The 25090-nt window shown below is 47.0% G+C and overlaps 1 protein-coding gene across 2 annotated transcripts in view; it reads left to right on the plus strand.

Annotated features, from left to right (window-relative positions):
• The window catches only part of Pcsk6 (proprotein convertase subtilisin/kexin type 6), a 197893-nt gene that overhangs the window by 34345 nt on the left and 138458 nt on the right, over positions 1-25090 (plus strand). For both annotated transcript variants that reach the window (NM_001439914.1, NM_012999.3), the window contains 1 exon segment: positions 13488-13592. In NM_001439914.1, the coding sequence (NP_001426843.1) occupies positions 13488-13592 (105 nt within the window).

The following is a 25090-nucleotide window of genomic DNA, read 5'->3' on the forward strand; positions in this document are numbered from 1 at the left end:
TCATGAGAACTGGCAGCCTCCCTGCATCTGCTGTGCCTGCTTCCTCTCTAATCCCTGGAGCCACAGCTTCCAACGTGCCAGAGTGACACAGAGACAAGTCAACTTCAGGACAGACCATAGCAGATGTATACTAATGGGTGATCATGCCCTCTGAGCCATTTTCCTGTGCACGGTTGAGTGTCCCTGCGTCCATCCATGCTCATGTTCAGCAGTCACTAATGACCATTTCCAAGCTTAAACTATGTGTTAAGAACTCATTCCCAGCCGACACCAATATCCCACTTCCTGTCTGTGTGTGCATCAGTGCTACCATGTTCTTAGCAGTGAACTTTCCTATTAATCCTCGTCGGTTTCACTTAACATGGTGTCCTCTAGGTTCATTCCCCGTTGCATTGTACATCTGCGCCTCCTTCCTTACCAAGGCTGAACCAGCTTCCACTGCACACTGGTACATCCCACAATCACCTCCTCAGCCACTGAGGGACACTTGGGCTGCTCCCTGCTTGACTGTTTCGAGCATTGTTTCTGTGAGCGTGGGTATGCACCTGTTGCTGACAGTTCCGGCGTTTGCTTCTATACAGGAGAGTCTTCATTTTAAAGTGAAAGGTTTGAAGGTTCCTTCCTCTGGATATCTTTTAGCTTCCCTTCGCATCACTAGTCTCCAGCGAGGGTTTTAGATATTAAAGTTTAGGTCATTTCTCTAATAAAGTGAAATCATTCTTCTCCCCACCCCCACTTTTGTGGCCTGACAATCTCCTCCAACACGGCCTTCTTCCATGAAGTAGACGAAACAGCATCCTGGCGCTACGCCTCTGTTTACTATGTGCTGTGCAGAGCATTTTGTACCCAGGATCCCGTGAGCTTCATCACCTGAGCAGTCAGAGGCGCTCATCTCTATGAGCAACTTCAGCTAGGACTTTCTGAGGATAAGGCCATCGTCACTCTGCTTCTTCTTCCCTCGGGGAAACAAAAGTAGACAGGGGCCTTTTAGAAGCAGGAAAGTGTGAACCTGTGTCCAGAGTGCTAGCTGCCAAGATCACAGGCCACTGACAACCTGCAGACATGTCAGGGGCAGGTTCTACCGTCACGGTAACGTGTAGTAAGGCACTAATGTTAGAAACTTGGTGTACAATTCACATACAGTCTGAATGTTGGCTTCTTGGGGGAGAGTTTGAGAACCCTGCTCCTGTCACAGCATCCCTGCATGGGCCCTTTGTGTTTTAGGTTGCCTCCCCTAACTGTAGAGACCTGATGTGGTTAGACGTGGATGTGAGCAGGCGACAGGGACAACACGGTATGACCCTATCCTTAGTAGTAGGTCAGCTGTGGGGTGGATGTCCTATGGAAGTCCTAAAAAGGGTGAGGTGGTCAGACCTGGGGACATGGGCAGGTCCATACCTCCTGCAGCCTCCCTGCCTCAAGATCTCCTTTGGAACAAGTCTCATTTCCTTTCTCTTTCTTCTACAACACTCCAGGGCCTTTCAGGTTCCGCTTTGGTTAGAGGAGGGAATGGTGATGCAATTCAAATAACCCATCTGCCATTTACAACATGGAGCTGGAGAGGGGCTCAGAGACACGTTACAGGAGTTGAAGCTTTTCAGCTTTTGTCTTCTAGACCATGAATTCTATTTGTTTGTTTGTTTATTGGGACAGGGCATCCAGTAGACCAGGCTGGCTCTGAACTCACCATGTGGCAAAGGCTATTCAATACTAACATGCCTGGCTAGTCTACATTTTCACTGTTTGTCTCAGTCAGGGTCTTATGTGAAAAGACACCATGACCATTGCAACTCATTAAAAAAAAAAAAAAACAATTGGGCTGGCTTACAGTTCAGGTTTTCCATTATTGTCATGGTAGGAAGCATGGCCAGCACGATATGGTGCTTGAGAGGTAGCTAGCTAAGAGTTTGACATCCTGACCAGCAGGCAGCATGAAGGGAGAGACACTGGGCCTGGCTTGAACTTCTGAAACCTCAAAGCCCATCCCCGGTGACACACTTCCTCCAACAAGGCCGCACCACCTAATAGTGGCACTGCCACTATTAGGTTTATGGGTGCCATTTTCATTCAAACCACCACAGTGTTCACTGGGAAAGGGAACTGGGAAGTTAGGTGCTTTGTTTTATTGCGGTGAAAGAATAAAATGTAAAAACAAAATTGAAACCAATCACAAGCTTCCCAGGAGAGGTAGAGATAGAATCCTATAATGCATGCTCTTGGGGAGACTGTGGCTGGCTTGGTCTCATCAACCCCAACACTCTGGCATCTGTCACAAAAACAAGGGCGGTTTCTATAGAACTGCAATAGATACCTGCAGGGCTGTCCCCATGTGTGAGCCTGGCTGTCCTCAGGTATCCAACGGTGGCCCTCACTGAGGATGAATGAAGCTTGGATTCCAAAGCTTGATCTGATTGGGAAGAGGTAGAGCCTTCGAGGGGTGGGTCTGGATGTGGGCGCATACCCTCCCAGGGCCCACGGAAGGCCAAATCCCTTCCTCTGGGTTTTTTCTTTCTGCCCATAGATGAGTGCTTTTGCTCTGCCACGTGTGTCCCCCATCATCACAGGCAGCCAGGACCACATAATTGTGGATGATGACCTCCAGAACTGTCAGGCAGAACAAACGTTTTCTCATCGCAGGTTTAACTGCCTGGGACATTTTGTTGTAGTGACAGAAAGCCGACACCATGTAAAGAAGGAGTCTGTTTAGATCCAGGGTTACGTTTGCTGAGCAGGTCTCATTAGCAGGGTGGGCTGGAGGGCAGGATGAGATTGGCATGTGGCTGAAGGGCACAATGTGAGGGGGTACCAAAGGACTCCAGCGAGAAGACAAATAATAACAATTAAAGCATGAAAACTCACGAACAAAATATTAAAGTTTGCAGCTCAGCTCAGTTGCAGCTGATCTCTCCTTTGCCTGAGGTTCCAGTGTGGCCTACAGGGAGGCTGTGACATGATTGTTCAATCCCTTTCACAATCTCTTTCACTTGAGCATTTGTTAGGTTTCTACATACTAGGCCAGCAGTTGTTTCGAGAAACATCCTTCCAGTTGGGTTTCCAGGTCTTGATGGAAGTATTACAGAAGAGGCATTGGTTGTGCCATGACCCCTGACCACATCTTAGCCTGTTTTCTGTTGCTAATAACAATAGTACAGAGTGGGTATGTTATAAAGAAAAAGATGTTTATTTTGGCTCATGGTTCTCGGGGTCCAAAGTCAAGGGCCCATACTAATGATTACTTCCCTGCTGGCAGGGTCCCAAGCTAGCTCGGGCTGCCCTAACACGGCAGGAAACAGGAAGAGTATGTTCATATGTTGAGGTGTCTCCCCCTCCTCTTATAAAGCTATCAAGAAGCAAGTCATGGGGCGTCCCCCACATGAGTGCTATTTAACTGTAGTCACCCTTGGAAGATCAGCTTGGGTTTCCACCATCTTAAATTCTCACAGTTGGGGGCTAAACGCCAGTGTGGAGGAGACATCCATCCACGGCCACTGGCTCACATTTTATCACTTCTCTGGTGATACTTATGTCGGTCACTTGGCCCAGGTAGTTTTCATCAGAATGTACACTGTAAAATGTCTCTTTTTGCCTTCATAATTGTATTTTGTGTAATATTACTTTGAAACTGTATGAAACATAGCCGCTATTCCTCAGAAAGCTTGACTTTATTATTGAGTTATCCCTGTCTATAGGGGCTCGTGGTTTCTTGTTTTAGAAGCAGCTCATTAGAATGCCTTGTGCCCAGCTTGGTCAGTGGGGGTGCCCTTCAATCTGGCCTCTGTATCCTCCTCAAATGGCCCTGGGATTCTTTGAGCCTTTGCTTCCTGCCAATCTATGAGCCCAGAACCAGCCACTGCCCACAGAGCCCTGTTCTTTTCAGTTAGGGTAAAGTATGCATGAGCTCTGGGGGCTGTACTCTTGGTGGCCTTGTAGCTTTGGAGTACTGTTGCTCTCAGGCTGGGGGGACTGGTTGGGACTATCCACCTGTGTCTACATACACCTCACGTACGGTGCTCTGACCCTGTGACAAAAGTAGGCAAGTCTCGTTTTGTCTTACTGAGTGTAGGGTTTCAGCCCAGAGCCCTGCTGCTGAAGCGAAGCAGTAGGTCCTGCTGAGAGTGTACAATGGGGCAAAACTACCTGCCTTGTGGCAGTCAAGAAGCAAGACAGGGAAGGCACTGGGTCTTACTCTGGGTCCCTTCAGGGGCTGTCCTTCAATGACTTCCTCCCACTAGGCCCCACCTCTTTCAATGGTTCTTTCATCTCCCCAAAGCTGGCCACCAAGCTTTTAGCATATGGGCCTTTGTATGACACTTTTCCAAACCATAGCCCACGTGCGTTTACTTCTCTATCTGCACTGAAAACAGTTTACAAGGATAGCTAGTTCCAGTCCTAAACCAAAGGATTCTCAGAACTCTGCCTTGCATGTACGACCTTCCCTGGTGCTGGGAATCTGGCTTCCTAAAGTACCGATGCATTAGTCCGTGCCCCTGTGGCTTACCCATCTGATGTATTCCTTGATTTCCATCCCCACGCTGGGTACCTGCTCATATTTAGATGCCTAGAGTGGGCTGCTCTGCCTATAGACAGACTCTCCAGGGTTTCCATTACCATAGGGATGCCTTCCTCACTTGCTGAGCTCCAGCAGTAGTGCTTTGCCCTGGGCTACCCCAGGCCTTCCCTTTGTCCCGTCCCCACATAAGCCATGCCCCTACTCTCGTGACACTTGTTAGAAGACTTCAGGAGAGGAAGGGTTTGCATGTATTACTTTTAAAATCAAATAAAAACAAAACAGAAGTGAATGCACAGGGGGCATTAGGAGTGAAGAACAATAAGGAACTTCACACAACCAGTAAGAATCCTTTAACTGGTAAGGTCTTTAGAGAGGAGGTCTTCAAAATAAAGGCTGCAGAATGCTTGTGGCCGTGAGCCCTGTGAGCCCCGGCCAAGAGCGTAAGTCAGGCTTCCTCATCAGAAACGAGGCTGTTTGCTTCAGCCACTCAAGGGAAAGAAATTGAAATCTACAAAATCAAAATTAATGTTATTTTTTTTAAGGGATTTTCAGGAAGTTGACCAGCTTAATTGCACTGTTTGGGTGTGTACGTGTTGAAGAACATAATTTTAGAGGACTGAGAAATCGTGCAGTATCTTAACTCGGGTGGGACTGTAATTATTGCAATAACAGAATGTGGCTGTGTGTATATGTGACTGAAATAGGAAGCAGTTTGTAAAAAAGTGCTTTAAAAAAACCAACAAAATGTCCATTCTGTCCCTCTGGACTTCCTTAATTATAAATACCAGGTAGCCCAGCGTGGGCTAAATATAGGCCCGGTGGCCATCTCTATTTATAACACTTTTAGGAGGAAGTCACCAGAGCAATTCAGAATTAATTTGGTGTGTAGGCTTTTACGGGCTCTAATTAGTTGTGTTTTTCTTAAGCAGGCCAACTGGGATCAATAGCGTTATATAACTGAACCCAGGGGACCATGACGGAGACATGGACTCTTCCAGAAAGCTAAGGCCTTTGGAAGATGTCAGCCCCAAGAAAGCCCAGCAGCTCCAGAAGCTAGTGTGCTGCTGCAGAGAGGGCTGGAGACATCTGTGTCCAGCCAAGGGCAGGCTGCAGGAGAGATAGAGGGAAGGTTTTGCAGTCAGAAGCTACAACTCTACTCCCCATTCATGTGGAGACCTTGAAAGCGGACATTCCCATGGCTGCTTATCAGCTGGTCCCTTCAGGCGAGATTTAGCTGCTCAAGCCTAGGGAGGTGGGATGATGTTTTCCCACACTGTCCAAAATATTCACTTCGGCAACTCTCTGCCGAGCCCGATTTCTGGCCCCGGGGCTGGCGGAACTTTGGAAGACTCCGTTCGTCTGGGGTGGATGTTGGTCTTCAGCAGTGGCTCGGCTGCTGTGTGTCAGACGGGGATCGATCAGACTGTCACTCCCCGTTTATCCCTTCAAGTAACCCTGTCTTGAAGAATACGGGGTGAGCTCCTGCTGGCAGCCCACCCCGGGCTCTGTAAACAGGAGAGTAAGTGCTGTGCTTAAAATAAAGACTCAAGACTCCACCCTGACCCTGTTTGGAGTCTGTCTGCTCAGATGCTTTTCTCACGGTCTCCTTCAGGTCCTCCCCTGCGTGGCTGTGGAAGGTCTTCGTGCTCCCATCTGTGAGGTGTGCTCCCCATGAGTAAACTCCAGCCTCCTGAGTGGAGGAGGACCCGCGCCTTCTGGGTAGCACAGAAGCTATGTCTGTCCAGGCCACCAGCAGTCAATTGGTCCCTCAACTCCATAGCACAGTGGTTTCCAGCTTCACAGCTGTCCTGGGATGGGGACAGTCTGGGAGAGGGTAAAAGGACAGCTATGTCCTGAAGGGAAGCAACTGTCAGTCCTCCCTCTGGACAACAACTTTCCCTGGTCTGTGTATAAGTGCAATGAGAACTGCACAGGCCAGTATGTGTAACAAGAGAGCTGGCTCGGTATAGGTGAGGAGCTGGGTGGAATGGCAGTGTGGTGATGTGGAAGAGCTGAAGGGGCCAGCACAGCACCTTGGGGCCTAGTCCCCGTCCAAGGCTTGCCCGGTGGGATGAGGTTGTGGGCTATTTAAGGGGTTGCTTTGAGAAGGTTGGGGGGTACCTTCTACCACGCTGTGGAGCACCTCAGGAGACCGGCAGACTTGGGGGAGGGGAGCAAAGCAATAGTGGTGACTCTGGTTCTGTGAGAGTCGTCTGCTGACTCCTGTGCTGTGCCAAGCCTGAGGACAGAGGTGCTGAGAGTATGGTGACCCAGCCTCCCAACACGTCCCCCATGAGGATGCAGGGTACTCGGGACCCACCCAGGTGGAGGGAGAGGAGGCTCTAAGGAGTCCTGACTTGTGCCCTGGGGATAGAGGTGGAAGAGGAAGGGCAACCAGCTAGCAGCCTCCTGAGCAAGGCTCAGCTTCTGTCTTGCTCCAAAACCCAGAAGCCCCATCACCACCCAGGCCTGTGTACCCAGAAACTCCATCTGAGGTTGGACCCAACTCCCAGCAGATTTACTGGAGCTCTTGCCTGCTTTTGAAGTATACTACGGCGGGGAGCCATAGACCCAGGGCCCAGCAGCCCATTTGATATGATGGTTATGGGATAGTCAAAGTTTGCTGGGCTTTGGTCATAAGCCCTGCATAATAAATACACACACACACACACACACCCACACACCTGAATACTTACGTATTTATGTATACATATTCCTATACATTCATATACATATGTAAAACACTCATATATACATATATACATAGTCTCAAACACATGTATATCTAAATACATACACACATTTTATAAATCCACACATCTGAATGTATATAATAAACATATATGCATGTATGTATTTTAATACTAGTATATCTCACACATGGCAGAACAAACAGGTCTTCGTACAACTTGAACATCCATCCATCCACTCCCACATGCACACAGAGGCATAAACTGGAAATATACCATTGAGCTTAATGCCTGACCCTATACCTGGAAACACACGCTCATCACTTGCTGAGATCTGGGCCCCACATGGAGAACCTCCTACGGAGAATGGAGGAGAACGGACGTCGGGTTTTTGGAGTCTCTGTGGCAGCTGTTGGTCTTTAATTGCAGCAAGAGATAGAGGTTTGATGCCTAAGAACCCTAGCTGTGTTATTAACATGATGCATGGTCTTGAAGATACTCCTTCACTACCCTATGCCTCAGTTCCCCTATCTGCAAGATGACATTAGACTTAACAGCTAGCCTGCTTGGTGTGAATTCATCTGAACTTTGGAGCTTGCTGCCTGGGATGGGCGTGGCCATCTGATGCTTACCTGCTGACCTAGGTTCACTCAGAGCAAGTTGAGCTCCAGAGAGGAACTGAATAGGGCAGTTGCTCCCAATTCCTTTCTCCCTTTGCACCTCCCTTGTCTGACCCGTATACCTATATTACCTAGCATCTTGAAATGTCTAATAGAGCCTCCTGGCAGGGAGAATTAAACTACACTGCACTCATCTCTCTGTGAGGAGTATTTGATCTCATTTCTTCCAGTGTTCCGGTTGAGATCGTTTAGCAAGGCCTTTAATGATGTTTTAATGATATTACCAATTTTATCAACTAATGTATATAGTTACATATTGATGTTGAGTAGCGAGACATGAGCATTTGATATTCAGCAGATTGTTTTATTGGATAGTGCTCTGAGAGACTGATTCTAATGAACACATTGTGAAAATACCATGGGCAAGAAAGGAGAAAAGAACATATTGAATTTTTTTTATGTTAGGATTTAAGGTACAGTGCCTCCTGCTGCAGCAGGCAGCTTTGCTGATGAAGAGTAGATGGGGTCCTGGGAAGGGTAGAGTGGAACAGAACAGAAAGGACATAGGTCTGGTGGGACTGGCTTCTCCTGTTCCCACACAGGGGAGGGGAGAGGAGCTGCCCTCTGCTTGTGCATAGACATGTTTGTAGCATCCAGTGCATCTCTGCATCTCTGTAATGATGGACTGTTCAGAGACGGGCTTGAGAGGTGGTATGCAGGATCGTGCCCAGGGGCCATAGCAGCAGAGTCAGTGTCTGGCATAAACTGTCCCAGCCCATGACCCAGAGACAACCCAGGATACACACACAGAGAAGCGGACAGACAGATAGCCGAGGAACTGTGTTGATATGAATGTGAGTGTCAAACAAGGATAAGATGTTTCTGTGCTGGACGTGTAGCTCAGTGGGACACACTTTGCTTATGTGAGGCTCAGTGTTTAGTCCCCAGCACCCATTTTCTTCCAGAAAAGGCTTTGTGCTTCCTGCCTCTTCTGTCTGTAGGAGCCCCTCATTGTCTGAGGACTTACATTTCATAGTTGTAGTTACCCACAGTACACCACAGCCTAAAGATAAAGAATTGCAAAGCACTTTATACATTTCATATGTAACTTGCCATTTATATTGTATATATATATATGTATATATATGTATGTATATATATATTATAGTAGATATAGTTATATTTGTTGTGGCTGTTCTATTTTGTTATTAAACGCTATGCCTAATTATATTAGTTAATGTATTGTGAGTATGTATGTATAGGAAAAATCATAATTATCTTTGGGGTTTGGTGCTATTAGTAGCTTCAAGTAACCACCCATGTTCTTGGGAAGGAGACTCCTATGTTCTTACATGTCTACGTCTGCCATTTTGACCCTGAAGATATGCCAAAAGAAAGACAAGTATCTTAGGTCGTATTTGGGTGTAGATACGTTCTTTATTGTTAGCTGTCTTTGCTTGTCTTTAGACAGAGTGGTGGTGTTGCTAATTCAGAAATTTGGGGGGTTGGGGATTTAGCTCAGTGGTAGAGCGCTTGCCTAGGAAGTGCAAGGCCCTGGGTTCGGTCCCCAGCTCCGAAAAAAAAAAAAAAAAAAAAAAGAAATTTGGAGTTCCCCCTCCCATATAACACTGGGGCCTCAGTCTCCTCATACAATGGTCTCATCTTATAAATGGGAAGACTGAGGCTGAGAGAGTCAGAGTCACAGAGCAATGAGTCCCTCTGACTATCTGAGTCAGGGTCAGAGCCCAATCAGATATCATCTGGTTGAACTAAGAGAGTGCACCCATCCCTGAGAGGGACTCTGTCCAAGTGTGGACCTGTCACTCTGGTGTCCTATCTTCTCTCCTCATGAAGACAGCCTGAGGAGGTCAGTAAGAAGAGTTTCCAAGCCTAGGAAGTGCATCCTAGAGTCAGTGCTGCAGGGGCAGGTCAGGTGAGAATCCAAGAGGAGCTGAGACAGCAAAGGAGAAGCAACAGGAAGTGGCTACATTAGCAAACAAGTGGGTGTGCCAGTAATGCTAGAAGTGGGACCTGGGAATGTACCCAAAGGAAGTGAAGCAGGGATGTGCACAAATATTGGCACACCCTGTTCATAGTGGTGACATTCACAATAGCCAAATGAAGGAGTAACCGGTGTCCGTCTACATGTAGATGGATATATCCATTCAATGCAATGTTCACCAAGAGGAAGGAAATCTTGACACATATTACAACATGGAGAACCTTGAAGTCATGATGCTAATCAAAATGAGCCAGGCACAAAAGAACAGACACTACACGGCTCCACTAAAGTAGTCGTTAGGCCAGCTTTTCAAGGGCAGGAGGATGCCTTGGCTGGTCCTCCCTCCTCATCTGCAGTAGAACCCAACCCCCCTGCTGAGTTAGACATGCATCCAAACAGGTGCAGTGTTGGACACTGCTGACCCCCGGGGCCACTTGCCTACTTAGTATTATGGGGACCAGTTGTTCCTTTCCTTCTTCCAAGAGAACAGCTCATCATTGGAGACCATTTCTAAGGCCATTTCTAAGGATGAGCTCAGTGGCCCAGAGACAAGGGGACTGGGTGGCCTTGGGACTTGTATCAAGGGAAGGGATGGTTCCTTTGGCTTGGCTCAGCTATGTGGAAGCCAGTACTTCCCTGAATGGCCTACAGGGTCTCCGTTCAATGGCTGGTGGTTCAGCATTGAGTCCTTTCCTTTGCCAGCAAATTTCATTCACCCATTTACCTATTTCCCTAAGAGGGAACTGGCTTAAATGCATAGACTTAAAAGACCAATAGTTATGTGACACCCACCAGGGATAGCGACTGCTTATTAGCAAACTTACTAACTGCTGCTGTCTAGTAAGTCTCCACAACTCTCTGGTAGAAACAGCTCTACCATGCTCGCCCTAGCAGTCTTTGGTTCACTTGTTTGAGGAAGTGAGCAATGAGATTTACCTGCATGAAAAGTGCCTGTGTACAAGACAGAAACAGTGAAGTTTGCCATGGCCAAAAAAAATGTGTCTTGAAACAGAAAATGAGCAGAGAACCAGAATTGCGGATCACTAGCTGCAACTGAGTACTTACTTACCACCTTCCGGAGCCCCTCACAGGCATAGGTATCCCCTTCAGGTCCGGAAGCAGTCAGTCCTGCAAAGTGGTGCTTGGAGTCTTATAGGAGATGAAAACCCAGAGGGATAAGTCCAGGCTTTCCAACAGGAAGGAATTAAGATCTGTGCACAGCCAGATTTGTCCCAATCCACAGCATCCCAGACCTGAAGGGACATGGAGGGGCCTTGAAGAGGAGGAGCCAGAGGGCCAATCCCAGTACCCAGTAAGAGCTGTCATTTGTTAGCACCACCCAAGTGTCCTGGCACCAAGAAGGTGACATTTGACTGTCACTGTGGTTGAAGTTCTTTGTGTGTAAGAACAGAATATGCCAGAACAAATTTAAGTGGAGGGGCTTTGTTTATCTTTCCCCATTAATTCATTTATTTATTCGCTTTTTATTCCGATCACAGCACCCCTTCTCCTCCCCTGTCCCTTTCTCACACAGCCCTTTTCACATCCTCCTCCCCTCCCCTTCCCCTCTGAGAAGGGGAAACCCTCCCCTTAGTAACCCACCCAGGTACATCAAGTCACTGCAGGACTAGACACAACCTCTCCCACTGAGGTCCGACAAGGCAGCCCAGTCAGGGAAAAGGATCCACAGGCAGGCAACAGAGTCAGGGACAGCCCAGCTCCAGTTATTGGGGGACCTGCTTAATCTGCACATCTGCTACGCGTGTGTATATGTGTGTGTGTGTGTGTGTGTGTGTGTGTGTGTGTGTGTGTGTGTGTGTGGTGTGTGTGTGTGTGTGTGGTGTGTGTGTGGTGTGTGTGTGTGGTGTGTGTGTGTGTGTGTGTGTGTGTGTGTGTGTGTGTGTGTGTGTGTGTGTGGTGTGGGGGTGTTAGGTCCAGCCCATGTATGCTCTTTGGTTGGTGGTTCAGTCTCAGGGAGCCCCTAGGGATCCAGATTAGTTGATTCTGTTGGTCTTCTTGTGGAGTCCCTATGAGTGAGGGGCTTTATTTTAAAAAACAGCAGGCTGTCTCCTGAACGCAAGAACAGGAAGCAGTAGTACTGCCAGGCTGACTAGCAAAAAAAAAAAAAAGAAAGAAAGAAAGAAAGAAGCTGAGGCCAGCAAAGCACCCAGCAGATCCTTGTTTGTATGCTCTGTCTACCATCCTAACCAAAGATGGGAAAGCGTCCACTCTAAGTCCCCCCAGGTCTCTCCTCTGCACTGTCATCTCTATTGGGCATGCACAGGTTACAGCTGACAGAGTGGTTGTGAGGATGGGGCGGTCAGCAGTGTTTTGCTGGGTAAACTTTAGTCCTAGTTAAATTGAAGAGGAATCAATAAAACCAAAGAGTCCAAGGGTAAGTCGTTCTATCCCCATTTTGCTCACAAGGGATTGAGGTGACCAGGGGTGGAGCATCCTTACTCCCAGCCACATGGCTAATGGTGGCAAGGGTTTGGATGAGACTTAATCTGATGAAACTCTGTGTGTGAAATCATCACATCTAAAATCGCTCTGAGGAGAACTGCAGTAGTGTATATACATGCTGTGTACAGATAGATAGTACTAGAGTATATGTTGTATGTACTTATGAACCATGTGTATGCATTGACACAGATGTGCTCACAGTACTTTCCCCCATACGCACGTATCTGTCTGTGATAAAGTTTAGCTTGGAAGTTAGGCACGGTAGGATATAACAGCTCCAACTGAATAGAGCAACGATAAGACATGGGTTACATATGATGGCATTTTCCGTTAAACAGTTTCAACCTCAGTTGTCCTCACATAACTCTGTAATCGAAAGCATGGGTGGGTACAGAGGTGGCCCACTTATTCCACAGTCCCCCTTGAGTCAGACGCTTGGGTGGCTGAGAGGTGTCTCTGGTAACTTCAGTCCACCTGCATTTTCGAACACTGCTTTTGAGGCCAGGGGCTAACCAGTGATGTAACGCAGCCAGTGACAGCTAGGATACAGGCCTCTGAAAGTTATGTCCTTGCACTCAAGAGTCATTTGACACTGGGCAAGTCCACAGGACAGGGGGGCCATGTGCATTGACCATTCTTGAAGATGGACAATCAGCACCTCTCTCAACGTAATGGAAAATTGGAACGCCTTAGGGGGCTGCGTGTTCTCGTCTGACCTCTTACAGTCCCCAGGGGCAGATGGACCCATGTGTTTTCTTTGGCTTCCTCCATGCACTCACTTGAGAGTGAGTGTCTATTCTAGAGACTTTGGTTTACTCATGGTGTGGAGAGGAAGGGGAGTGTTTACAATGAATGTTTTGGTGTGGACCTGACTTGACAGTAACTTCACTATCTCAGTGATACTTGACCCAAAATAAATACTATCTCGTGTCCAAAAAAACTTGGCCACAATAGTATAAACTTAGACAATATTAACCAGCGAGATGTGTATGCTTCCTCAGAAACATTACCTTGGGTTGTTTATCTGAAAAGAACTATCCAAGCTGTCCTTCCGGTCCCTAAACACTGAATGTTTGCCAGAGGCACAGGTGGGCAGGAGGCCGGGGAGGGAGTCTCCTCTGGAAGCTGAATCATGGGGAGGAGGGCTTTTGAAGTATCTTTAAGGCATCTTAGAGAATGGTAACCTGCTTCTTGTTTTGCAGATTGGAAATCTGGACGATTACTATCATTTTTACCACAGCAAGACCTTCAAGAGATCAACCTTGAGTAGCAGGGGCCCCCACACCTTCCTCAGAATGGACCCACAGGTACACACCTCCAGGCAGGTTCCTTTCCGAGGATTCAAGCATCTGGCTCTGCCCTCCTCAGAGTGGACTGTAATGGGTTTCTATTCTCAAAAATTAATTTCTGTATTTACATTGGATAAAAGGCAACAGAGATAGAACAACATGTCAGATCCACTAAATGCTCTCAACTCTTGTATCTTTAACAGTCTTGACTTTAGTTAAAATGTTGAAATCTATCAATATCTTAAAAATCAGTAGGGCTTGGGGGATATCTCAGTGGTAGAGAGCCCTTGCCAAGCATGCACAAGACCTTGGGTTGCCCCCCAAGACTATAAAAGTTTATTTAATTTTAAAAATAAAAATATGCAATCATTATTATATTTATATATATATACACATCATATATATGTATATATATGTTATATGTATGTACGATTCTTTTTTTTTCAATTTTATTTATTTTATGTATGTGAGTACACTGCAGCTGTTTTCAGACACACCAGAAGAGGGCACCAGATCTCGTTATAGATGGTTGCAAGCCACCATGTGGTTGCTGGGAATTGAACTCAGGATCTCTGGAAGAGCAGCCAGTGCTCTTAACCACTGGGCCATCTCTCCAGCCCCTCTATGTATGATTCTTACCAGTAAACCAAACCTTTAAAACAAATCTTTAATAATGAAATAAGTGATCAGGCAGAGAGAAAGTTTTCTGGTTCTTATGATTCATATCTTAATGGTTGCCACTGACTGAAATACTGGAGCAGTAAAGTATGATTCTTTTCTTAAAAAAATGTATGTGATCTCTTTCAGATTTAAGTAAATTAGTTCGAAGTTTTCATCTAACCCATGTTGACTGGGTCAGTAAATTATACTTCCTTTCTACCTATATTTGAAATTAATGTTGGCAAACTTCAGTCAGCAGATATTTGGTACGATTACAACTGCACAACAGGCTGGTGGGCCTTTCACAGGTTCATTTATTCAGGAGGTGCTTTTTAAATGCCTGCTGTGTGGCCTATTCTGCCTCCAGCAAGGACAGTGAAGTGGGCAACGGGGCTGGCCAAAGATGAAGCAACTAATTCGGTCACAGTGCGAGCTGTAAGGGAAAGGACGTGTGTGTGAGAAACAGTGCTGACCACAAGGAGGTGTGGCCATTGATGGCCGCTATGGTTTTAAACATAGTAGTCATCTCATCTTAAAAGCAATGCTCGAAATGCCAGTCTGAACTCACTGCCTGTCTGGCGCACAAAATTATTTCAGCCATTTCCAGAGAACGTTTACAATAGTTTCTGTGGAAGAGCAGGCTTTTGATGTTGCCACAAACCACTCCACTGACCATCATGGCTTCACTGACCCAGCTCATCAGAGCTGGGGGGAAGGGAGAGAATCAGTCCATCCCTGGACACAGGGTTGAATTACTCTGGGCCATCGCTCTGTGGGCATTCTGGTTTGAATGTAGTTGAAGTGGCCCTGACTCATATAAGTGGACCGTGGAAGGCAGAGATCTGAATGTATTTGTGAATTCATTTTATTGGTTGATGGGTTAGAGGATGGATGGGTGGGTGGGTAGATGGATGGATGGATGGATGGATGGATGGATGGATGGATGGATTGGATACATGACTGATGGATGCTTGGGTAGATGAATAGGTGGGTTAGCGGGCAGATAGAGGAACAGATGGATAAACACAAGAATAGATGAATAAATAAAGATACAGATAAAGGACATTCTGCTAATTCTGTTATTCCCTCCACAAGGGAAAGGAACCTAATGTTTATTAGTAGATTTTTATGTGTCTGGGCATTTTAAAGCATGCCAACTCACCTAATTACATGGGGTTATAATTATATCTACTTGTGGTCACAACACAGAGCATGAAGAAACGTTTTTCAGAGGAACGAGGGCATTCCCTTCCCTTAGGAAGCTGAGTCATAAGCGTAGCTGCTCACACTAAAGAATGGGAGTGATCAGTAAAGAGTGAGCAGAGCTGATCCTCAGGGCCTAGAGAAGGGCAGCAGGGGGCCAGTGCACAGCCGGAACATGGAAGAGCTGTGGTGGCTTCTGTGAGTTGAAAGTGAGCCATTGCCTGTCTGAGGGGAAAGGCTAAGCTAAGAAAGAAGTTAGCACCACATCACCCAGCTACAGTTTCACTCTGAGGGAGCAGTTCATGTGTCCTGTAAAGACAGCATGCTTTCTCTTCATCTGAAATGCCCGGCATCTTCAAATTCCTACCTCTCAGGGAGTTAAACATTGGGACAAGTATCTGTGTGGAGAATGCTCTGACATGGGGTATCTTTTATAAGAGAGTTGGCCCCAATCCCTTTCAAAGGGTCTTCCATGAATTAAAACTGCTTCTTGATATTCAGACAAATAGAGTCAAATTAGGAGACATACAGAGAATGCTTTTGCTTCGGTTTTAAACCTTAGTGGTGTCTTGTTTGGGTTCCAGGTAGTGGGCCTTGAACCTAGGGCCTCCTACATAATAAGCAAGTGATTCTACTGCTTGAGCTATGTTCTCAGCCCCCTTTTGTACTTTTTATTAGGAAACAAAGTCTAGATAACTTGCCTTGGCAGAACTTTTGGTCCTCCCAACCCAGCTTTTTGAACAGCTGAGATTACTGACCAGACCCACCAGCCCTGGGAGCTTTAAAGCTTCCTAAGGTACTTAGCTGGACATGTCTTTTTCAGAAACATTAACTGTATGATTGTGAGGTGCAAAACTGCTCAGTAGTTCTCGTACTGGTGAGGCCTGGGTGATGCTGGGGCAGAAGGCTCATGCATGGGCCATACAAGGCAGGGTGGCAGGGACATACTCCAAGAGGTTCCCGTGGCTGGGTGCCGTAGTCCTGCCTGAATCCAGCAGCTGAGCTGGTCTGTTGATTCAAGTTGGGTGTGTGCAGTTTGGATCTCCCCACAGTGCTCCCCAGGGATTCATTGTGCCATTTTACTTGAGGCAGGGACTCATTCCATATCACAGGCTGGCCCTAGACCCACCTTGTAGCCCATGGTGAGTTAGAATTTATGGCAAGCCTCCTGCCCCAGCTTCCCAAATGCTGGCGTTACAGGCATGAGCCATCATACCCTGCAGTTGTATCCTGAAGTAAGAAGAAGGAAGAACAGATTTCCTAGGGCAAGGCTCTGGCAGTTAACTTTTTCCAAATAAAAACCCCTTTTACCTAGTTTCTTGGTTCCTGGCAGGGCTGCCATCAAAGCATCTTGCCAATAAAAGGAAAGAGGAAAAAGGTGAAAAGCCTGACCGTCCCAGCCCTGCCTGAGACATGCCAGCCATTGGCCTATCCTCTCCCTCAGTTCTAATTAAAGCTTCAACCCCAGGGAAAGCATATAGACCAATTAGGAATTCTGAGCCGCAAATGAAATACCTCTGTTTACATAGTCTGGTTGGCAGGCCAAATGAGTCCGCTGTCCGCCTGATGAATTTTTACTTCACCTAGTCATTTCCAGTTTGATGAAATTGGCTGTTTCACGGAATTGTTTAGTATTGTCCCTTGTCAGAACCATTTCCTTCCATTAGCCTTTTATGACGCCCTTACACTTGGGAAGGTCCATAATTAATATTATTAACGAAAGGAAAAGATGATTTGATGTAATTCAGAGACATTGGGATGTAGTTGCCCATGTGCTGGAATGACCGAACCAGAAATGGATGTTATAGGGCTTAGGATAAAGTCCAATCGAATACAGATGGTATTTTATTTCAGTTACCTTCGGTTTCTGTTGTCTCAAAGCAGTTTGATGAGTGATGGAATTTACAGTCCCCCCAACATCGTATAAAACGGATGGAGTGTACATTTGTCTAAACAAAGCAGCGAAGGAGAGATGCTTGTCTTTGTTTACACACAGACACATACACTGGTGTCTTCCCTGCCAGGCAGGGACACTCGTCCTCTACTGGCTCTCTAGTCATCACTGTCTTGGCACATAAAATATGTATTATTTTATGTACATGGATGTTTTGCCTGAACCACATGCATGCAGTTCCTGTGGAAACTAGAGGAGCATGGGATCCCCGGAAACTGGAGTTGTTAGCCGACGTGCGGGTGCTGGGAACTGAACTCAGGTCCTCTGGAAGAACAGTCGGTGTTCTTAACTGCAGAGCTATTCCCTTCTGTATGTTCTTAATTCACCTTTGCTTGAGGGGGCCATTTTGCTTTGCTTTACTGGTCAGCCCTATCACAGGGAGGACAAGCTACACGTTCCCAGTGTGCGGTATTGGTCGCCGGGGTTTCTCTAAAGGCTGTCGTCTAAGCAAAAGGAAACCATTTGTTTTTAACTTGTCCTACTGCTGAGCGTCTGCAGAAGGGCAGATGTTACAGAGCTGAAAAGGCTCGCAAATTTTTTAAAAATTACGCGTTCTGATTCTGTTCCAAACTGGCGTATAGTTTAGACGCTGCTGCCCGTGTCTTCCAAACCTTACATTTTAGCCTGATGACTCTAGTTCAGCCCTTTCCTTTCCTTTGGTCCCAGGCCAGTTGGATGATGGAAGTGGAAAGATGGAGATGTTATTGGGGAGAGCTTCAGTGCCTGCTTCCGGGCTGTGGGGACCTTCTAGTTGGTGCCTCCTGCTGGGGCTTTAATGCTTCCCAGTTGCAGCGTGATTTCGGGGGCATTCTGCTCAGCCCGATGGGACTTTGCCCCAGAGTCTAATCAGCGCTCGGGTTTCTTTCCAGCAGTGATGCAACATTTAAACAGCTCTTTCCATTAACCACAGATGGAATTTTATCTGACGGTTTGTGTGTGAGAGCCGTTCGGATAGCAAACAAACAGAGAGTTCCTGGCAGATAGCAGTACATGGACAGTGAGTGACCACAGTGGTCTCCAGGGCCAACGGACTATGTAATGGGTCGGCTGCTCCCGCCCAGGATGGATCTGCCCACATGGGTGGGGACAACACTCTAGCACCCTGACTGGAGGTCTCACAGACCACCACCCTTCCCAGGCAGTACTGTAGTCCAACTGCCGCAAGCTCGTGGCTGTCTCTCCATATTTCAGAATGGCACAACTGATTTCAGGTGCACGGCTGCCGGCAATTGGCAAAGGGTTTGAATTTTAAAACGCACCTCAAAAGACAGTCTTTTATCGTTTTACCTGCGTATTTGGCACTTCCCAGTGACATCAAAGGCCTCACAGCCTCAGAGCGAGGTACTGAGGTACAGAGGTACTGAGGTACTCGTTTGTGTTCTCTGGCTTGAGTTGGCAGCTGCCCCTCCCCCACTTGGTTGGGGGCAGCCCTCTTCCTGTACTGCCAAGTCCCCATCCTGATTTCTCTCACCTGGAATACAGCAGTGTTCTCCTGGGTATCCTCCAGTGAGCCTCCTTGTTGCCTCTCCCCTACAGCTAACCTCTCCACTCCCAAGGGATCCTATGAAGCACCCTGTTGCCACTGTCCCAGATGGGCTGTACTCCCACCTCTTGGCTTCCTATGGCCCCTGAGCCCAACTACACCAGCCTTTGTAGTCAGCCCTCCCCCTCCCCCTGCCCCTGCCCCGCCCCTGATGACTTCACTCCTGTTGAGCCTTTGCACTGGTTCACTAAATGCCCGTGCTACCAGGAAGCCAGTCAGTCATTCAATCAAAATCCCCAGGGCATAGTCTGCTCTCCCTACCAGTTGTGTGTTTGTGTTCTAGATTTAGCCTGGAGTGGATGTGCACCACAGTGTCTGAGAGCAGCAGTAGTTTGCGTAGGAGCAGGTTGGTGACAGAAACAGGAGTGGCAGGGAGCTGCATAGGGTATCTCTGAGTTCTAGAACGGGCTGGGGAGCACATCTGGTGTGTGCTACGACTGCTAGAACCAATGGAGAGTAGTGGGAAGGCAAACCAGCCAGATTGATGGATTCTCCTGGGGAGAGGAGCTTGGTCACTGAAACACAATTCCTTGCCAACACAAGGCAAAGCAGCTGAGAGCCAAGGCTCCATCTCCTTTGTTTTTTTGTCCCCTTACAAGCCCAGCAGTCGCCCAGTAAAAGCTAACAGATGGGGAATAAATGTTTATTGAAATGTCTCTCAGTTTTCCCAGACCAGGCTCCTGCATACAATGGCTACCTATCTTCGTTTGCATATCAACTGCTTCCTAGCTAAATGTTTTAGATACAAATTGTGGTTCACACCCCCCCCTGCCCAATCCGGTGATCATAAAACCCATGTGAAAGCCTGAGTTAGGAAAGCCTCATCGAATGTTGCTGAATCCAAAATGATAGATAGACTAGGGGAGTGTGGACCAGTGTCTGCTAGAGTTGTTGTGACAAAGGGTCACAGACTAGGTGGCTGGAATAACAGACACCTACCTGCGTCTCACAATCACAGAGGCCTGGAGGTGAGGGGGAAGGTTTTGGCTGGGTGTTTCTGTGAGGTCTCTTGCACATGGCTGTGTTCTTGCCGTGTCCTTGCATGGACTCCCGCTGCACATCTGTGTGCTAATCTCATATGAGGACATTGGTAATAATGGATGAAGGCCTACCCTAATGACCTCACCATAACTCAATTTGTCTCTTTAAAGAATGTCTCCAGAGGTTGGGGTGTGTCTCAGTGGCAGAACACTTGCTTAACACGTGTGAGGCCGAGGGTTTGGGCGCCTACGGTCTCATTCTGAGATACCAGGGGTCAGGACTTTAACATCAAGTAGATAGAGCAGTGGGGTCTCAACCAGAGGGTAGAACAACCCCTTCACAGGGCTCACCCAAGACCATCGGAAAACACAGATATTTGTATTATGATTCATAGCAGTAGCAAAACTGCAGTTGTGAATTAAAATCGAAAATAATTTTATGGTTGAGGAGTCACCACAGCATGAGGAACTGTATTAAAGGGTTGCAGCATCAGGAAGGTTGAGAACCACTGGTCTAGAGGGAGACACAATTCAGCCATAACAATCAACCCAACTGGGATGTGGCTGCAGGCTGTTTTTAGTGACTGTTTCCCCAGTGACCGGCCACAGGTAAACTACTGTCTGTGTCCTTTAGCAGAGAGAGAAGTAACTTAGGAATGGATGGACAGCTTCAATTTCCCAAAGTGCCCACAGACATACTGCTCATACAGCCACTCAGTGAAGCCAGGATCTTCCAAACGGAATTCAAGAAATGGCTTCTATAGTGCTTTTTTGTGGCTGCAGGTGAAGCAGGGTGTGTGTGTGTGTGTGTGTGTGTGTGTGTGTGTGTGTGTAGAGGGGAGGGTTGCTTCCCTGTCTCCTTGGTGACATGAGAGGGTGATGATGGTAGAATTCTAGGCTGAGTTAGAATACTTTTTATGTTCTAACTTTTTCCCACTGTCTACTGTCATGCTTTCCTGTTGTGGCTGTACAATTGGCATAGCAACCTGGCATCCCCTCCCTGCAAAGCCCTAGCAAAGGAAGTGTAGCACTGCAGGTGGGCTCAGGCATCCTGCTAAGACCAGCTCAAATGAAGCCAGTAACCTATGGCAACAATTCTCCTGTCCTCTAAGGAGGTGACAGCTGTCACTCCCATGCCTTGCACATGCATAGAAAGCCCTTTCATCTCCCTGAGCCTTGTTTTTACCTGCAACTGTTTCATCTAATCCATTTCCTTGATCTAACGTAGCATATTATTGTAGTTTAAACTTAGTTTAAATTGTCAAAGTGACCAGACAACATTTTTTTTTCTTTAGAGGCAAAAAGAGAAGGGCAGAGGGGAAAGAGTCAAGAGATAGGGAGAAGCTAGAGGTGGTGGCACATCTCTGTCTTCTCAGGATATTCCAACACTGAGGGGACCAGGTAGGGACAGGTAGATGGGAGCAATACTACAGGGAACACCAAAGCCTTACCTAGAGAGAGCCATGGAACTCCAATTAACAAAGGGGCCTTGAGTCTCCTGGGAAATGTGTATAGCATCTGAGAATGAGAAGCGGAATAGAGGTGCAAACCAAGCACAGTTTCTCTAATGTTTAAGATTTTCTCTAGTAAGAATGTTTGCTTTTCCTCCTGTGTCTTAGTGATGTATATGACAGAAGAGGAAGTGGGGGGGCTGAGGTCTGTCTCTTCAGGGTTTGCTCCATGATCCTAATCACAGTGGGCACGAGGTCCCTTTGACAAACCAGTCAAGGTTGTGGAGAACAAAAAGACATGCCCATTCCTGAAGCATGTCCCTAAGGTTCCCAGAAGTCCCAGGACTCCTACTCCTTTAGGGACAGGAGCCCAGCTTCACTTCCCCTCAGGCTGTGCAGCCATTGGTGAGCATTGTCCCCATCTATCTCTCCGGATAGCCTCTGACCAAGCCCATCCACATTTATGGTTTAGAAACTAAAGCCCCGGCAGGGTGTCAGACTGTCTACCCAGGTTTATTTCCTACAGCTGTCCCCCACTGTTGGAAGGCTTTGGGATTTGATGGTTCCTAGACTCTGGGAACATAGCCTCTGACTTCCTCTACCGATTTGCAATGGTGTTTAATCAGGCTACCTTACCATACAGCAGTCCCTCTTGTCCCTTTACATTTACAGACTAGAGCATACTTTTCTGAAAGCCAAACGTTACAGGGAAGGGAGAGATGCGAGGAACATCTTGAACGGAGCACAGAATCCATTCAGGATTCAATAGAGAGCCTCCTCTGAGTGCTTTAAAAGGTTTATCAGCTTGGCTCGGATGCATGCCCTTCCCTGATACTCTGTGTAGGAGCCTTCAGTACAGAGGACTCTGGGAATGTCCTTTGTCACCTTAGCTCTATCCACACCATGGATGGACCCTAAGTTCCCTTACAGAAAGGGGGCTCCCTGAGGAAGTTTGCTGGGGTTTCTGAGGACATGGCAAAACCCCCTCTGGGCAGGAAAGGGCTCAACAGCAAAGCAAGCGGAGTTTCATGCTCTCTTTGTCAACACCATCGCATGGGAGGGTTTTTCAAAACAGCCCTTCGTTGCTTATGACACCCAGGACCAGTGTGTCAACTAGGCTTCTAGTCTGGCAGTGTACCCCTGGCTCACAGAAGAGGAAACAGCTCAAGCTGCCTCTGGGACTATATGAACAAGGAGGAAGCATCAGTGACACTTGACACCTGCAGGGTGTTTACTGCAATCCCTTCAGGGTCCCCCACCCTGTCCTCTGTCTCTAGGTCTCTGCTTGTTTGTGTGGGCTCCTCTGACTGTGTCTACTTTCATCTCATCTTACACGCAGGAGGACGGTCCAGAGAGGCTGGATTTTAACATGACTTCTAGAATGAAGTTAGATATGTGCTGGAAAGCAAGGCACAGAGCTGGGGCAAGGCTCTGTGCAAGGACCACTGTTCGTGTAGTCCTGGGGAGAATATGGAACCTTCTCTATACCTAGAATTCTTTCCCAGAGCAAAGAACTTTGTAGGGTAATTCTGGTATAGGCTTAGCAGGAAACAAACAGAGTCGGAGAGAAGGAAAAAGGTCTAAATCAAGTTCAAAGACATCCAGATACTTTGTACCAGTTTGTGGTTGCAGGATTGGTGCATGGTAGATGTGACGTTCAGTAGCCTTGCTCCCATCCCAAATCACTTACTATTGATGTTCCACAAACAAACAAACAAACAAACAAACAAACAAACAAACCCTAGACAAATGCCATGCAGTAGTCAATACCCAAGCTGAGTGTGGGCATGCCCGAGCATGCCTGGGTTCTATCTAGCATTAGCAGACTGGGTAGAACATTGTGAGTTCAAGGCCAGCCTAAACTACAGAGTGAGTTCCAGACTAGCAAATACAACATAGTAAGACCTCATCTCAATAGACATATCTCTAAATCATATTTTCAATTCAGAAGTATGTTTTTAAAAAGTCTGTTTGTGATTGTTCCTTATATACAGCCTGAAGCAAATTCATATTCAGAATCTGAGTTATGGCTTCATTTATTCAGCCTGGAAATGTTAATGAGCTCCACCTGATTTCCAGGCATTGCCTAGCACAGGGAAACACAAGGGAGACAGGGCAGGTAGCCCTGTCCAGGTAGCTGTAGGGCAGCGTAGGATAATTGGACCACTGTTTGAAGTTTGTTCATCTTTACATCACTATGACAACTACCTGAGATGAATCAGCTTACAGAGGAAATATGGATGAGGGATGAACGGGAGCAAAGCCTAATGGTTTGTTTATGAGAATGCCGGAAGCCATTGCTTTAGTAACTTAGTTTGATTTTTAAAGAGGAGAGTTCGCTTTGGCTCAACTTTGGAGGTTGTCGCTTGTAGCTGCCTGGTCCTATTGCAGTGGTTCTCAACCTTCCTAAAGCTGTGACCCTTTAATACAGTTCCTTATGCCGTGCTGACCCCCAGTCAGAAAATAATTTTTGTTGCTATTTCTTCATTGAAATTTTACTACTGGTATGAACTGTGATGTGGAATATCTATAGTTTTGAGTGGTCTTAGGTGAGCCCTGTAAAAGAGTTGTTTGACCCCCCCCCCCCCCCAAAGGGGTCGCAACCCACAGGTTGAAAACCACTGTCCTATTGGTGTATGTGACGGCAACACACATCATAAAAGGAAACAGGGCAGAGAAGGCACATTCTCCACAGCTGGAAAACAAAGACATGGAGGGAAGGTCCAGGGCAATATTCCCTCAAAACACAGAAGATCCCCACAGAAGTTATGAAGGACATAACTTCAGTGAGACCCCACCCAGTGCTATGGATGAAACCCTGGACATGCTAAGCAAGCAATCTACCTCTAAGATACAATCCAGTTAAGACCCTACCTCTTAAAGGTTATGTTATCTCTCAGGCTGGCCACCAAGCTTTTACCATACTTGCAAACCACAGCAGCCCTAAATCTATGCAGTCAAACATAGAGGCCACGGTCACTTAGATATACACTTACTTGAGTTTAGGACTTATTTTCCCAGTCTCTTTCCTGTGAATGTAAAAGATGAGTCAATATGTACAGGTTATCTCTTGTCATACTTTTCTCACAGGGAGAAAGGTTTGGCTCTCACACAGACACTGTATGGCATCTTGTGTAAAGACCACACAGTGAAGCTTTAGAGGGAAGTGATGGCCAAGGCTACTGCCATGAAGACTTCCTGTGTACACTGGTTCTCTTAGGACAGGTATATATTAGACTCGCAGCCTTATCATGATGCAAAGTTAATTTTTTTTGTTCAACTTTTTTTTTTTATTAACTTGAGTATTTCTTATATACATTTCGAGTGTTATTCCCTTTCCCGGTTTCCGGGCAAACATCCCCGTCCACCCTCCCCTTCCTTATGGGTGTTCCCCTCCCAACCCTCCCCCCATTGCCGCCCTCCCCCCCACAGTCTAGTTCACTGGGGGTTCAGTCTTAGCAGGACCCAGGGCTTCCCCTTCCACTGGTGCTCTTACTAGGATATTCATTGCTACCTATGAGGTCAGAGTCCAGGGCCAGTCCATGTATAGTCTTTAGGTAGTGGCTTAGTCCCTGGAAGCTCTGGTTGCTTGGCATTGTTGTACATATGGGGTCTCGAGCCCCTTCAAGCTCTTCCAGTTCTTTCTCTGATTCCTTCAACGGGGGTCCTATTCTCAGTTCAGTGGTTTGCTGCTGGCATTCGCCTCTGTATTTGCTGTATTCTGG

The sequence above is a fragment of the Rattus norvegicus genome, chromosome 1 (assembly GCF_021556685.1).
Source record: "Rattus norvegicus strain SHRSP/BbbUtx chromosome 1, alternate assembly SHRSP_T2T, whole genome shotgun sequence".
Lineage (NCBI taxonomy): Eukaryota > Metazoa > Chordata > Mammalia > Rodentia > Muridae > Rattus > Rattus norvegicus.